This window comes from Plodia interpunctella, chromosome 5 (genome assembly GCF_027563975.2).
Source record: "Plodia interpunctella isolate USDA-ARS_2022_Savannah chromosome 5, ilPloInte3.2, whole genome shotgun sequence".
NCBI classification, from domain to species: Eukaryota; Metazoa; Arthropoda; class Insecta; order Lepidoptera; family Pyralidae; genus Plodia; species Plodia interpunctella.
Window position 1 is genome coordinate 10,496,317 of NC_071298.1, and position 15,593 is coordinate 10,511,909.

General features: G+C 39.3%; 1 protein-coding gene across 6 annotated transcripts in view; it reads left to right on the forward strand.

Moving 5' to 3' along the window:
* Positions 1 to 15,593, forward strand: part of alpha-Spec (alpha Spectrin) — a 48,545-nt gene that overhangs the window by 1,374 nt on the left and 31,578 nt on the right. For 5 of the 6 annotated variants that reach the window (XM_053745930.2, XM_053745933.2, XM_053745934.2 and 2 more), the window contains exons 2-18: positions 2,364 to 2,463; positions 3,883 to 4,056; positions 4,509 to 4,775; positions 5,106 to 5,294; positions 5,709 to 5,897; positions 6,304 to 6,474; positions 7,318 to 7,485; positions 8,376 to 8,615; positions 9,416 to 9,604; positions 10,262 to 10,370; positions 10,910 to 11,089; positions 11,729 to 11,913; positions 12,386 to 12,538; positions 12,974 to 13,133; positions 13,924 to 14,129; positions 14,542 to 14,769; positions 15,385 to 15,519. In XM_053745930.2, the coding sequence (XP_053601905.1) occupies positions 2,389 to 2,463; positions 3,883 to 4,056; positions 4,509 to 4,775; positions 5,106 to 5,294; positions 5,709 to 5,897; positions 6,304 to 6,474; positions 7,318 to 7,485; positions 8,376 to 8,615; positions 9,416 to 9,604; positions 10,262 to 10,370; positions 10,910 to 11,089; positions 11,729 to 11,913; positions 12,386 to 12,538; positions 12,974 to 13,133; positions 13,924 to 14,129; positions 14,542 to 14,769; positions 15,385 to 15,519 (3,018 nt within the window). In that variant the 5' untranslated portion in view covers positions 2,364 to 2,388. Of the gene's footprint in view, positions 1 to 2,349; positions 2,464 to 3,882; positions 4,057 to 4,508; positions 4,776 to 5,105; positions 5,295 to 5,708; positions 5,898 to 6,303; positions 6,475 to 7,317; positions 7,486 to 8,375; positions 8,616 to 9,415; positions 9,605 to 10,261; positions 10,371 to 10,909; positions 11,090 to 11,728; positions 11,914 to 12,385; positions 12,539 to 12,973; positions 13,134 to 13,923; positions 14,130 to 14,541; positions 14,770 to 15,384; positions 15,520 to 15,593 lie in introns of all 6 variants that reach the window. The other variant, XM_053745931.2, reaches the window with a different exon arrangement.

The window sequence follows — 15,593 nt, forward strand, 5'->3', positions numbered from 1 at the left end:
TCATTACCTGTCAATACAATTCACAATTATTACTACTACTCATAAGTTAAAATGTTTTGTCTTATTGTTCTTTACAAACTACACACAAACAAACTAAAATAATGGGGTTGGTCTTTACAGCAGGATATCCAACATAAAACTAACACACATAATTTTTCTCTATATTATTGGTGCTATTTAATAATTACATTGTTATTATTTTTATATACATATATATATATGTGTGTGTATTTTTACATATAATCAATATTCAATTCTATTCTTGACATGGTTGAACCTATGAATGTTTTCCCCAGCTGACTGTACCAGGATCATGTTACCTTGTATTGATTACCTGCAATGGCATGGGTAGCTAACTGTGACACATTCAATGCTCTACTTTGTATTATTTGTGCTGCAATGTTACATACATACAAAATTTAATGCAAGGTCAACATGAAAAAGTAACCGTTGAAAAAATAAATTTAGAAAAAGATTGGCAAGAAATGTTCAAATCACAAGGAAGATGTTGTATGAGGCGATCAAGGGACACATGGCCTATGCAGCTGCCTGCCAATATTAACAACAAAGAGGACTGATGTTTTCACAACCTGAAGATGCGAAAGAGATTTCTTACTCATGCCAAAACTACTGTGCATGTTTAACTAAAGTTATGCATATGTATACAAATATTATGCATCCTATTTAAAACAAGGCCATCATTATCTTTAGATAACTAGTAACTAATTGTTTACTAGAATATGTGTCTAAATGTGATGTATTTATTCACTTTGTAATGTCATGATCTGAAATCTTCAAATTATTTTCATGATTTTTCTGTTATGCTTTTACAACTCAATAACTGGGCAGATTTTCATGGTGTTTTTTGGAATAGATATTTGTAGTTAATCTCTCGATATTAAACATAGGCTACTGTCTGAAAAGCCATTATATAAATGTTTGTAGTTTACATATAAGTGTTAGACTTATTGCTAGTATTATAATAGTGCACAAAAAGCATTACATTAGGTTTGTTAATGGTTTTATAATCATGTTATTACAACTGGTTGTTAGTGTTAGTCTGAATTAGTATATAATATAGGTGTTCTATTCATCATTGTTTATGTCCTCATCATCTCATCATATGTCTCGAACAACCTGACCAATTTTAGAATTTCTTATTGCATACATATATAAAGCAGTTTTCACGGGCCCCACACACAGTAATGTACATAGAAAGGGCAACACGACACAAAAAAGGTAGTCCTTTTTTTTTGAAAAGAAAAAATAATTCCGAATAATCTCAGCCAATATTCCTTTCATACAAATTATGGTAATTAAATTTGAGAGGATGTTATCTACAGATACTCTGTATCGTGGTGAGTCACAAAGGCCGTGTGATGTAATGTAAGCGGCGGCGGTGATGTCAAGTGTAGCGTGACCTTTATGGCTGTGTGAATAGAGGTTTTTTATTAAGGACGAAAGAATGTGGCACGATTGTAAAGTTGTTTATAGGATATTAAACTTATGTAACACCATATATCATTGTTTTTAGTTAATGTGTTGAAGTGAGTTTATATTATTATAGGTGAAATGTATGTTTATAGAAATGCTTAATCTTTACTGGGGAGTTATTACTCGAGTACAAGGTTTTAGACAAAATATATTACATTCATTTAATCCTTTAGGAGGTTGTAATGCCGGCTATTACGACGACGATTTTCGACGACCTCGGTGGCGCAGTGGTAAAGTGCTTGCCTCCGAACCGAGAGGTCCCGGGTTTGATCCTCGGTCGGGTCATGATGGAAAATGATCTTTTTCTGTTTGGCCCGGGTCTTGGATGTTTATCTATATATGTATTTGTTATAAAATATAGTATCTTTGAGTTTGTATCCCATAACACAAGTCTCGAACTTACTTTGGGGCTAGCTCAATCTGTGTGATTTGTCCTAATATATTTATTTATTTATTTATTAACTATAGGCAAAAAGTTCGGCGAACTTTGACGGTTCCGACATATATCGATGGTTTTTCCTAACAGCAAACAAAGCTCACATACTAACTACGCAATGTACAGTCTGTCTATAAAATAAATGAAGGCGCTGTTTACAATACAATACTCTTTATTGCACCAAAAGCGAAATTAACAAAAAAAAACAATTTAGCTGTAAGTCTGCAAGACTCGCATTTATATTATTAGTATGGATACTGACCATTTTATTTGATATTGCAATGGTAAAAAAATGTATTCAGTTAAAAAACAGTTTTCTACACTTTATAGACTGTACGTTCATTCGCGTCTCACATCTGTCTGAGTTCGCCAATAGCGTGTAGCCGGCTTAAAACTCTTTGCTCTCTATCGAATGACAGTTGTATTGTTACAGATAAAATCAATTTGACGCATCCGGCATGGAGCAGATCCCACCCCCCAAGGAGGTGAAGATCCTCGAGACAGCCGAGGATATCCAAGAGCGCCGTGAGCAGGTAATCCCAGCTATGTTTGTTTGTTTCACGCATCACGCATTATCTACTGGACCGATTGTTATGAAATTTGGTGCATGGGTAGAAAATAATCCGGAATAAAATAACACATGCATAGGGTAATTTTTATCCCGAAATTCCCACGGGAGCGAAGCCCCGGAGCGCAGTTAGTTGCCTATATGACTGGGTAAAAAATAAAATGTATATAATACTAGATACATCTTTAATTATTAATTAATCAGTTTTAGTATGTGATTATGCGATTTACTGTTTTTTTATTCTGATTTTACATAAATTTATATTTAAAAAATGGTAAGCCCTTCTGGCCTAATAGGGACCAACACTGTTTGAATGAGTTTCGGCATTTCTTCTCAGCAGTGGTCGTTCCGAAATGCTAGTAGTCTGTAGCTTTGGTAAACATCATTTAATTTAGAATATGACGTGAAATAGTGCCTGTGAAGGCCTAATTTCTGAATAAATGATTTGATTTTGATTTGACTATTTGGAAAATAGCCAATTGTAGTTGCTCATAATTAGTCGAATTACTATTTATGCCGCATATCACTATGGGCAAACAGATCGCCAAACTTGGCGGTGTCGACGTACATTGTTGGTTTTTCCTTGCTATAATAAAAAGCATCACGTAAAATTTACGCAATGTACGATAGTGTATAGCTGGCATTAAAGTAGTAATGTATATGTTGAGTATAAAAAATAAAAGATACTTAAATGAGGTAACAACACACTTGGATGTGCATTCGGCTGCATGTCAGGTTACTCTACATTGGCCTTGTCGCAATAACATATGATTTTTCAACGAATTTGGGTATGTTTGATGTGCTGTTGCCAGTACAAAGATTCAAAATTCCATTGGAAATTGTCAACATTTTCTTCTTGTCGATGGAGCGTTTTCCATCTTATTCTGTCCTCAGCCATCCGTCGATTTCACCTCCCTATACGACACGAGCTCTGCCTTCTCTTTTATTTCATCTAGGAATGCCCTTCTTGGGTTTCCTTTTCCTCTTCTTGCTTCGATTTTTCCCTCAATCAGATATTTTATAAAGTTGTCGCGTCGTATAAGGTGTCGTATCTTTCCCCTTCTTGTCTCTATTGCTTTCAATAACGTTCTTCTCTCTTTGATCTTGTCTAGTACTTCCTCATTGTTTTCTTATCTGTCCAATTAATTCTCTTCATGCGCCTCCTCCTCCTTTCAATGGCAGCTTTCTAAAAACTTGTATTTATAACAATACATGTAAAAGCTGGCTCTATCTGACTGTTTAAGCAATGCCTAGCCCATGACCAGGTATTGGTGGAGTGGGAATAGACTGAACATTCCCTTTTAGTCTAAATGCATCTCAATATTATAAGCCTGTTTCCTTACAAATAAAGTAATAAATAAAAAACAAACTTATCAAACGCTAGGTGCTGAACCGCTATGAAGACTTCAAGCAGGAGGCGCGCGCCAAGCGCGAGCGGCTGGAGGACTCCCGCCGCTTCCAGTACTTCAAGCGCGACGCCGACGAGCTCGAGTCCTGGATCCAGGAGAAGCTGCAGGCCGCTAGTGACGAGAGCTACAAGGACCCCACAAATTTGCAGGTCAGATAATAGAAAACAGGCAATGTCAAAGCATAGTCAAGGCACAGATAGGGCCCTTTCTGGAGGAGACTACACAGCTACTTTAGTTACGCCAGCCCAGATTTTTGAAGGAGCGGCAGACTCTGCTCATGCTGTGTGGGAATGTATTCCAGGAATTCTTCTCAGATCAGATGCTTTGTCATCAAAATTTCTTGAGAAATATTGTACTTGTGATTACAAATATTTGTCTGCGGTTCTGGGTGTGGTGTGCCCGTAACTGTGTTCATCAGGGCCCATGATACAAGCTTAGTACTTAACATGTGCCGTTTAGTGTTGCCCAATTATTTATTTGTAAATGTGGTGCATCCTCCTAGTGGAAAACACAACAGTAATTGATAAGTAACTTGCATGTACATTCCGCTTTTGCTTAGCATGTTACACTACAAAACATAACAATATTTCCTTCTCCACAGGCCAAAATCCAAAAGCACCAAGCGTTCGAGGCCGAAGTGGCCGCCCATTCGAACGCCATCGTGACCCTGGACAACACGGGCACTGAGATGATCAACGCCGGCCACTTCGAATCCGAGACCATCCGCAGGCGGCTGGACGAGCTGCATCGCCTGTGGGAGCTGCTGCTGTCGCGGCTGGCGGAGAAGGGGATGAAGCTGCAGCAGGCGCTGGTGCTGGTGCAGTTCTTGAGGCACTGCGATGAGGTCATGTTCTGGATCAGGGACAAGGTTTGTATTATAGTGATTGATACAATATATTAAATTTTAACCCAGCATAAATAATTTTATTAATTTATTGAAACTTTATTGCACAACATAAAAGTTAAAATAAAATTATGCTTAGGAAATTATGAGCCAAGAAATCAACTTTAGGAAACCAGCATCCTAGAAGGCTCATGGAATAAGTAAACTCTATTTCAAAGTATAGAGGAGAATATCGACATTTTGTTACATATTTTTAAATTTATAAAGCTGCCTATTTATATACTAGATATTTCGAAATTTTCATAGTTAAAACAAGCAATTTTTATGTTATAATTCTTCTCAAATGGTTCCCAGGAAACGTTCGTGAACGCCGACGAGTTCGGTTCCGACTTGGAACACGTGGAGGTGCTCCAACGGAAGTTCGACGAGTTCCAGAAGGACATGGCGGCGCAGGAGTACCGCGTCACTGAGGTCAACAAGCTGGCCGAGCGCCTCGTGGTCGAGGGCCACCCCGAGAGGGAGACCATCGTCAAGACTAAGGATGTGAGTACTGTGCTTCAGTCTGACACCAGCGACCACCTCCATCTGGAGCGCTGCAGGAGTTTTGCATTACTGAGCTCAACAAGTTGTTTAAATATTTTAATTTTTGCTGTTAAAGTTTTGGAACACATTGGTTTGTTAGCGCCCGAGCTATTCTATGATTTCATATGTTCAAAACGGTTTCATAGACAGATTCCCATATAAATTAGTGAGATTCAGATCAGTTCCGAGTTTTGAGTCTCTGCTTGACTTTGACCCCTCGAAATTGCCTATGTAATTGAAAATATCATACACTCTTCCTAAGATTATTAATATTATATATACAAAAATAATAAGCATGAGAATAGAAGATTTATATTTATTTGCTTTTGAAAGATTTTTGAACAGTTTTTTGAATCAATTCCCGCATTCTCCCAGGAGCTGAACGAGGCCTGGCAGCGTCTCCGCCAGATGGCGCTGATGCGTCAAGAGCGTCTGTTCGGCGCCCACGAGATCCAGCGCTTCAACCGCGACGCGGACGAAACCATCGCCTGGATCTCTGAGAAGGATGTCGTCCTCGGATCTGACGACTATGGACGTGATCTGGCCACCGTGCAGACGCTCCAGGTAAATAAATATATATATAGACAAATGACGCAGATTGAGTTGGCACCAAAAGTTGGTTCATGCTGGAGTCTAGTTTTGATAAATCTCAATAAATCTTTATCAAACGAATGGATGTAGTGAGATAACACTGATATTTCCAATATTGTTTTTTATTGAATTTAATTTTAGAATAAATTATTTTAATGATGATGATTTTATAAATTACTTATATTAATGTATAAAATAATTTTATACATTAATTATATTAATTTATAAAATCATTTCATTCCAAATTCTTTGCATACATCTAATTGTCAAGCTTTTGTTATAAGACCCAATGTAAGCTCTTGAATCTTACAAGGATTTCTCGACAGCGCCAGAGCCAAGAGTTCGTTCAACAGAAGCTGAAATTATAATGGTTTTTCAGCGCAAACACGAAGGCGTCGAGCGTGACCTAGCAGCTTTAGAGGACAAAGTGTCGACATTGGACGGCGAGGCCGCGCGCTTGGCTGCAATTCACGCGGACCACGCGCCGGCTATACACAGCAAGCGGGACGAGATCACGGCCGCCTGGCAGAAACTGGTGCAAAAGGCCAAGGTTAGTGGGAGGCGAGCAAGGGAAAGACACATTGGAAATTTCCAACGTTTCGCTTCAGTTTCCGTGTCGATGCCTATTATGATAATGACCTGATGGTGAACCCAGGATCGGCTCCCAACAAGGGTGACTTCTTAACGGTTTACTGTACGGGCGTGTCTTTTTTTATCAAGTATAGAACATAACATTTTCTTACGACAATAAAAACATATATCAAAAGTACATTTTTTGTAAAAATTTTATATTCTAAGTTTTATTTTTGATAATTTTGTGAATTGATGACACTGCAAAATCGTAATAACTACATGATAAGGCCTAGCTCGGAAGATTTACCGATTGTGGAGCAAGCGGGATTTGTCTCAATATGGTAACTATAAAAACATTGTGCAACTGTGTACACATGTACACTTATCAATATATTTTTATTTTATTATTGACTAGCTTTTGCCCACAAATTCGTATGTGAGTAAAAACTCGTTTCGCGTGGGAATTTCAGGAAATCCCTTCTTAGTGCTCCCTTACACTGTCCTAGGAATCTACACACCAAATTTCAGCTTTCTACGCCCAGTAGTTTCGGCTGTGCGTTGTCTGTCTGTCAAATTCAAATACAAATCATTTATTCAGAAATTAGACCTTCACAGGCACTTTTTCTCGTCAATCTTTATATTTATAGTTATTTCTCACAAGCTACAAACTACTGGCATTTCGGAATGACCACTGCTGAGAAGAAATGCCGAAAGAAACTCATTTGAACAGTGTTGGTCCCTGTCATGCCAGATCGGCTTACCATTATTGTTTCTTACAATGTCAGAGTTTTATATGTATAGATTTGTATTTCCAATCCAGGAACGTCGTTCCGAGTTGGAGTCGTCGTACGCACTGCACCGCTTCCTGGCGGACTACCGCGACCTGATCTCGTGGATCAGCGACATCCGCGCGCTCATCGCCGCGGATGAGCTGGCCAAGGACGTGCCCGGGGCCGAGGCTCTGCTGGAGAGGCACCAGGAGCATAAGGTATGCGGATAATGGAATATACATTTCATTTTTTCTTACGAGTAACTAACTAACATGTAAACTGTAACAAACTTCACAGTAATAATAATATTGTTTATTTTCAACAATAAATCATTAATTCAAAGTAAAATTTTGTATCTGTTCTAATCTAATGTGTTGAAAGGAGTCCAATGACTATTTACTTAGTCGAATTTCGAACGTCTCCATGTAGGGAAATCTTGCACATATATTCAACGACTTGATGTTGCCCGGGGCTTTGCTCCCGTAGGATTTTTTGTGAAATAAAATATAGCCTATAGCAATCTTGGATAATGTACCTTTCTAAGGGTGAAAGAATTTATGAAATCGGTTCGGTAGTTTCGGAGATTACTCGCCTCAATACAAACTCACAAACGCTAATAGTATAGATTGAGCTGAAAGGTCGTGGAAACCGTGGCTTTAGTGCCGATGGCAATGCATTATTGTGATAAGCGTGACGGGATGATGAACTGGGATCGGCTCCCAAAGAGGGAACTTCTTTACCGTCTACCGCATGATTTTTTTGTCACGAATTGAATTATGACATTCCTTTGACGACAATAAAAGCTTGTATCAATAATAAATAAAGAAAGAAAATCAATTTATTTGGTAGACAAAATATAGCGCTGAACTAGAAAAGGTTATAACTAAAATATAATTTTAATGTACCAAATTGGCACCCGCTCAGCATGTGTCATGGCATAATCATGAAACTGATCTTTCTACAGTACCCATACTGTAGTAATAATAATAATAGAGCTAATATCTAATCAATTATAATAAACGCAAAACATACTCAAAACATTAACTTCCAACCATCAACCTTACATGTTCATAGAAAACTTGAGGCCACTGTCATCATCATGTTGCAGGGCGAAATGGACGCCCGGTCGGACGTGATGGTGTCGTGCGGTCGCGCGGGCGAGGCGCTAGTGGCCAGCGGTCACCGCAGCGCGCCGGACGTGGCTGCGGCGCTGGCGACGCTAGCACGCGACCACGCGGCGCTGCTGCAGCTGTGGGAGCAGCGCCGCGTGCTGTATCTGCAGTGCATGGACCTGCAGCTGTTCTACCGCGACACGGAGCAGGCCGACGCCTGGATGCACAAGCAGGAGGTAGCTGCTGCATCTGATATTGTCTGACGCTTTACTATTTAAGAATAACAATTTTATTTATTTTTCTTTACAAAAAAGTACATATATTTTATGCAATCATTGGAACTTATGCTAGTTATGGTATTTTGTGAAGACTGGTGCTTGAAATAGGCTAAAACAGCTTGTCATACAAGACACCAAGCACACAGCCGTCCGAAATAGTATTATTTTGCACTTACATACCAGAAAAAAAAAAGAAACGGCGTGTTTAATTGTGTATTAAAACTTAATACCGATATAACAACATTTTGGGTGAAAGAATAATAATAAATCAATTGTTTTGTTTTTTTGTTTATACGGACTGTTACGAAATACATAATATACATAAGTAGTGGTAAGATTCAATTCAGTTGATCCTTTATCCTAAAAAATTCAAGTTTATATTAACACTAGATTAAGATATCTTCAGTCGTGTCCACTGTCTCAAATGTACCTATATAGGTATTTTTAACCCCGACGTAAAAAGAGGGGTGTTATAAGTTTAACGTGTCTATCTGTGTATCTGTCTGTGGCATCGCAGCTCCCAAGCGGATGAACCGATTTTCGTTTAGTTTTTTTTTTTGTGTCATTGATAATTTTATCCCGAGTGTTCTTAGCCATGTTTCATAAAAATCGGTTTAGCCGTTCAAAAGTTGTAGCGAAATGAACTTTGAAAGACGTAAAATATAAGAATGTAATATTTCATCTTACATTGCTGTTCTACAGAAAAAATGTCAATTTTTTTTTTAAACCTAACAAGTCTTGACATATAATTTGCCCAGGCCTTCCTCGCCAACGAAGACGTCGGCGACTCCCTGGACTCTGTCGAAGCCCTGCTGAAGAAGCACGAAGACTTTGAGAAGTCGCTCGCGGCTCAGGAGGAGAAGATCAAGGCGCTTGACGAGTTCGCGTCGAAGCTTATACAGGGACAACACTATGCCGCCGACGATGTCGCACAGCGTAGGGAGATGGTGAGTTTTTGCCAACCTTGGAATGTTTTTTTTATATACTGAATAATTTTTTTTTTTTTAGGAAAAGTATGAAGTTGAAGTTTTTTTCGAACTAGTTACGTCCCAGTATATTACTCCCGTAGTATATTTAGGAATTATTATCCAATATTCCAGGTTATATTCTACCCGTGTACCAAATTTCATAATAATCAATAATCCATCCAGTAGATTTTGCGTGAAAGAGTAACAAACATACACACATATACATATGTATACACACATACATCCTCAGAATCTTTCGCATTTATAATATTTGTAGGATATTTAAACGTCCCCACTGCTGGGACACTAGACTTCCTTACGGGTGGATAAGGAGTTTAAGCCATGACCCACCACGCGGGCCCATTGCGGATTGGCGGCTTTTGCCACGACGACTGCCAATACAATCGGGACAAACGGCTTCACGTGCCTTCCGAAGCACGGAGGAGCTCACGATAATTATGTTCACAAATCCAATGACAGACCATTGTGGGAGTGTCTTAACCGCCACTATCACAGGCCGAGCGCGCTAACCACAGCGCGATTGAGCTCTTGCATATAAACCTTAAAATAAATTGACAATCACACTCACGGCCACAAGCCCACTGCTGGACTACGACTCACCAATGTATGTGTCAGTTGCTGGAGCGGCGCGCGGCCCTGCAAGAGAAGTCCAACCAGCGCCGGGCGCTACTCGAGGACGCGTACAAGTACCAGCAGTTTGAGCGCGACTGCGACGAGACCAAAGGTTTGTTTGACCATTGAACTTTTATATCTATTAAATTGTTATATATCTATTGAACTCTTATATATCTATTTAATTTAGTTCACTTGCCACTAGATGGCGGTAAGTAGTCGTAAAAGTAATGTCAGATGAGTTTAGTCGACTTGAATAAAATCTGACAGCAGTGTTAGCAATAAATAACACACACGATTTGATTATATTTAATGGCAATACCAAATAATACAGATGATAAAAACAATATTTCATTTCTTGCTATGCGTGTGACACAATTATTGTTCGTCAATAATTTTTTTTAAGATCACTTTACGTGCCTAACCTGTGCCTGTTAAGATTTAGCATTTAGGTGTGTGCAATTGCTTGATGTGTGAAAATGTGGAGACATCGGTACTCGTACCAAACTAGTAAGATACCACTTCTCCCCTTATTTATTTTATCCCGCTTATATAGTTTATGTAGTTATGTGTTCAAAGCGCGTAAGTTTAAAAAGCACTATGATTTCTTCTGTACTTGATCACCAACTAATTATTTCACTCCACCCCCAGGCTGGATCAACGAGAAACTGAAGTTCGCGACGGACGATTCCTACCTGGACCCCACCAACCTGAACGGCAAGGTGCAGAAGCACCAGAACTTCGAACAAGAGCTGCAGGCCAACAAGCCCAGGGTCAACGAGATCACAGCTTCTGGCCAGACTCTGTTGCAGCAGGAACACTTTGCGATACGTGAGTATATTACTTATACATATACATACAATATCTATAAATATTAAAAAAGACACTGAAATATATAACAAACACGAGACAACATTTAAAATAAATAATAAATAACATAAACTTGACGAAAATATATAGCCGAAGGGTTATATATTTATGGGCTTGGCGGACGCTGCAATGGGAGAAGTCCCATTGCAGCGCCCGCCAGGGTCCTTCACTTTTACTATTTATTGTAAACAAAGACCTGTATGATACATTTAATTTGATTTTATTCTGAATGACTGACTGACATATCAAATTTAGCACGTAGATTCCTTATGTGGTCTAAGGTGTGCACTAAGGAAATATTTTTCAAAACTCATACTCTAAGGGGGTAAAAAGGGCTTCAAAGTTTGTATGGGCAAACCTTATTAGAGAGTGTAAATATTTTATAGAAGTTAATATCATGCGGACGGGGCCGTGGGCAAAAAGCTGGTATAGAATATTTATATAGCCACAACACATATACGAGATTGGTATATTCATGAGTAAGATTTGAACCTGGGACCTGCGACCACTGACGCCTTAACCACTTGATGAAACATCTTATTAAGATTTAATTTACTTGTAATATATTTTTTATTTATTTATTTTTATATATATGTGTAGCTCAAATCGAATCCCGCCTGGGCGAGTTGGCGGGGCTGTGGGAGAAGCTGGTGCTAGCGTCGGAACACAAGGGCAGCAAGCTGCAGGAGGCGGCGCAACAGCAGCAGTTCAACCGCGCCGTGGAAGACATCGAGCTGTGGCTCTCGGAGGTCGAGGGGCAACTCCTCAGCGAAGACTACGGCAAGGTAAGGCTTTTTTTTACAAGTTTTAATTTACTTTTCACCTGTCCCGATGTTTGTCTGTCAGTCAGTAATCAAATTCTTGAACAATTTGCAACTTTCACTCATTTCCGCTCGTCCTGTTAAAAAGGTCCCCGTCGTTTCAGTTTCCATTACAATGCATTATTATGACGTGATTGAACTGAAGGTCAACCCAAGATCGGCTCCCAACGAAGGAACTCTTCAGTTTACTGTACAGAAATTAAATGCAATAAAATCTTTGAAGACGACGTTTCTTTTTATTTGAAACTGAATTTCGAGAATGTTCTTATATTTGATAAATGTTCGTTCAGTCGTTTGAAAATGGTCAATGTCTTTTTTCACCCAACTTCGGCGGGGGGTTTCTTAAATGTTTAATTTAGTTATTATTGTATTACCTACAAGAAGCCCCGATTTAGCTCGGGAATGTTATACTAAACATAGTAGCCTATATCGGCAGGACCTGACGAGCGTGCAGAACCTGCAGAAGAAGCACGCGCTGCTGGAGGCGGACGTCAGCGCGCACGCGGAGCGCATCGACGCTGTGCGCGCGCAGGCCGAGGCTTTCATCGACCGCGGACACTTCGACGCCGATAACATTAAGGCTAAGAGGGTAACTTCCCAACCATATTATGCTACTATTTTGTTAATATCATGTCATATTATGTTTGCTGTGCCCTTGCAGGTACTGTACTATCAACTTATGCATGTAACCAACTTGTATATATAACTTGTGACTCTGAAAATCTGAATCTTTTATTGGGCAAAACAAATAAGAAAATCCGCATGTTTGTTGCAGTAATCCAATAATGCAATAGTGCAAATTTCCATATCCAATAATATTTTAAGAATTTTCGAAAATCTGATATTATGCTAATAACTTTTCACGTCAATTTTTATATTAGATAGAAATTTTTCACAAGTCACAAACTAATGCCGAAAGAAACTCATTTAGGTATCTAATAAATAACTATAAGTACCTATTGGAACGCTGTCGTATTCGTGAAATAAATAAATAAATGTTGCAAACGTCTGTCTGCCGGTACAGGACGCGCTGGTGACGCGCTACGCGGCGCTGGACAAGCCCATGGCGGTGCGCAAGCGGCGGCTGCTGGACTCGCTGCAGGCGCAGCAGCTGTTCCGCGACCTCGACGACGAGAGCGCCTGGATCCGCGAGAAGGAACCCATCATCGCATCTACCAACAGAGGTCTACTTTCTTCAAATTCAAATCATTTATTCAGAAATTCGACCTTCACAGGCTGCGACTTTTCCACGTCAACTTTTATATTAAATAGTTATTTCTCACAAGCTACAAACTACTGGCATTTCGGAACGACCACTGCTGAGAAGAAATGCCGAAAGAAATTCATTTGAACAGTGTTGGTCCCTATCATGCCAGGAGGGCTTACCATTACTGTTTCTTACAATGTTTTTTTCTAATAATATATAAAAGTACGTTATGTATATAGTCAAAAAGTATATCAAAACAGGTTATGATTGTGATCCGAGTGCTGATTAAATATATATATATCGATGTGAAACACAAATAGCTTACACAAAAATATATGAGAAACGAGATGACCAGTTCCCTCTGGCTTCTACTTCTCTTTTCCTCATCCAGTGTTCGGTTGCTTATGACTGCTTCCATTTAGTTGCTTTAGTGGGAGTCCATGTAAAGATGTATATACACTACACTCTGTTTTGTCTTACTAGTTCTATATGATCTTCACACTACTTTTTGTTGTAAATAAATATTATTTCAAACATTTACATTTGTAAAGTAAAACTTATATTAATTACTGAAAGAAAGTGATTTTCTAAAGAGTCTGTTTTGATTCATATTTCTGTAAAATCATAAAAAGACATGGTAAGATCGATTACTTAATGAGACTTTAAAAAAAACAGATTTTAGTGGACTTGACAGTTTATAAATCTGTAAATTTTCCAAAAAAAAAAAAACAAAAATTATTTTCCACTTAACAAATATTTCCGTCCAGGTCGCGACCTGATCGGCGTTCAGAACCTGATGAAGAAGCACCAAGCGGTGATGGGCGAGATGGCGCAGCACGAAGCTAGGGTGGAGGCCGTGAGGGCCGCGGGCGCCGCGCTGCAGGACGCGGGACACTTCGCGGCCGACGACATCGCCGCGCGGCTGCAGCAGCTCACGCAGCAGTGGCACCAGCTGCAGGAGAAGGCGCTCCAGGTATGTCTGGATACAAGATGCCCGACTTCTTATTTTTCAGTTTTGCGGTGCGGGCGTCGATTTTGAGGCTTTCCGATATGACTTAAATGTTCGAAGTGTAATTAATACAATTAATAGAAGTAACTGAAGAAAATAGAATGAATGAAATGTTTATTCACTTGAAATCAATGTACAAATAGATGTTATGTATGAATAGATTGTTTGAAATAAAAAAAAAATCAATAACAGAAATGAATGATTGTTTCGATGAACATTATATTTTCTATGAAATTACGTTGAGTAGTAAAAAGAAAAGTTTTATATACCTCCAGTCAATGGTGATGATATGAAACGAGTGTCTCTCAGAGGTAACAAAAAAAAAACGTAAATATCCCACACACGAGTGTCAACTAAGCTTTTTATCCCTCCCAAGCGCAAACGAGACCTGGAAGACTCGCTCCAAGCGCAGCAGTACTTCGCGGACGCCAACGAAGCGGAGTCCTGGATCCGCGAGAAGGAGCCAATGGCGAACACCCACGACTACGGCAAGGACGAGGACTCTTCCGAAGCGCTGCTGAAGAAGCACGAAGCGCTGCTGTCCGATCTTGAGGCCTTCGGGAACACCATCAAGTCTTTGAGGGAGCAGGCTGACGCGTGCCGAGTAAGTTACCATCAATTGACATTTATTTGTAAGGTTAGGAAGGATAAGGGGTTTGGGCCATGACCCACCACGCTGGTATATCTTACATTAATGAAAAATGTATTCTACTGTGTAGTAAGTCATAATCGCATTTCGCATACATTTTTTATCGTAATTTAATTTGGCATAACGAGTTAGCTATTTATTTTTTTTTGACATAATAATATTTTGACATACTTGTTTTTTGGCATACGTTTTCAATAAGCATAATTATAGTTTAGACTAATGTATTTTATTACCATATTTTTGATTTGCATAAAGCCATAGTGTAGCAGTAGGTTAGGATGCGGCGGGGTGGCCCTTGGGCCACCCATAAGCCGTTAATATGCTTTAGAATATTATGCTTAAAATGCTGTTATGCTTATGGTAGGTATGCGTAAAAAAATTGTGCCTAAAACATTAGTATTGTTCGTAACTATTATTACGTTAATAAATGCATGCCATGTTAAATTATGACATAAAATTGTATGCATAAAAATAGGGAACCATTACGTGATCAAAGCAGGAAAGTTTAAAATATACTAGTCCCAAATTGAGCCTTATTTTATTGTACTGACAATACAACATTGCCCCCAGCAACAAGAATCGCCCGTGGTCGACGTGTCCGGCAAGGAGTGTGTGGTCGCTCTGTACGACTACGCTGAGAAATCTCCGCGAGAGGTCTCCATGAAGAAGGGAGATGTCCTCACTCTGCTCAACTCCAACAATAAGGTAACACGCCAAATCCTTACATTATATAAAACAAAGTCCTCTGCCGCATCTGTCTGTCTGTCTGTTCGAAATAA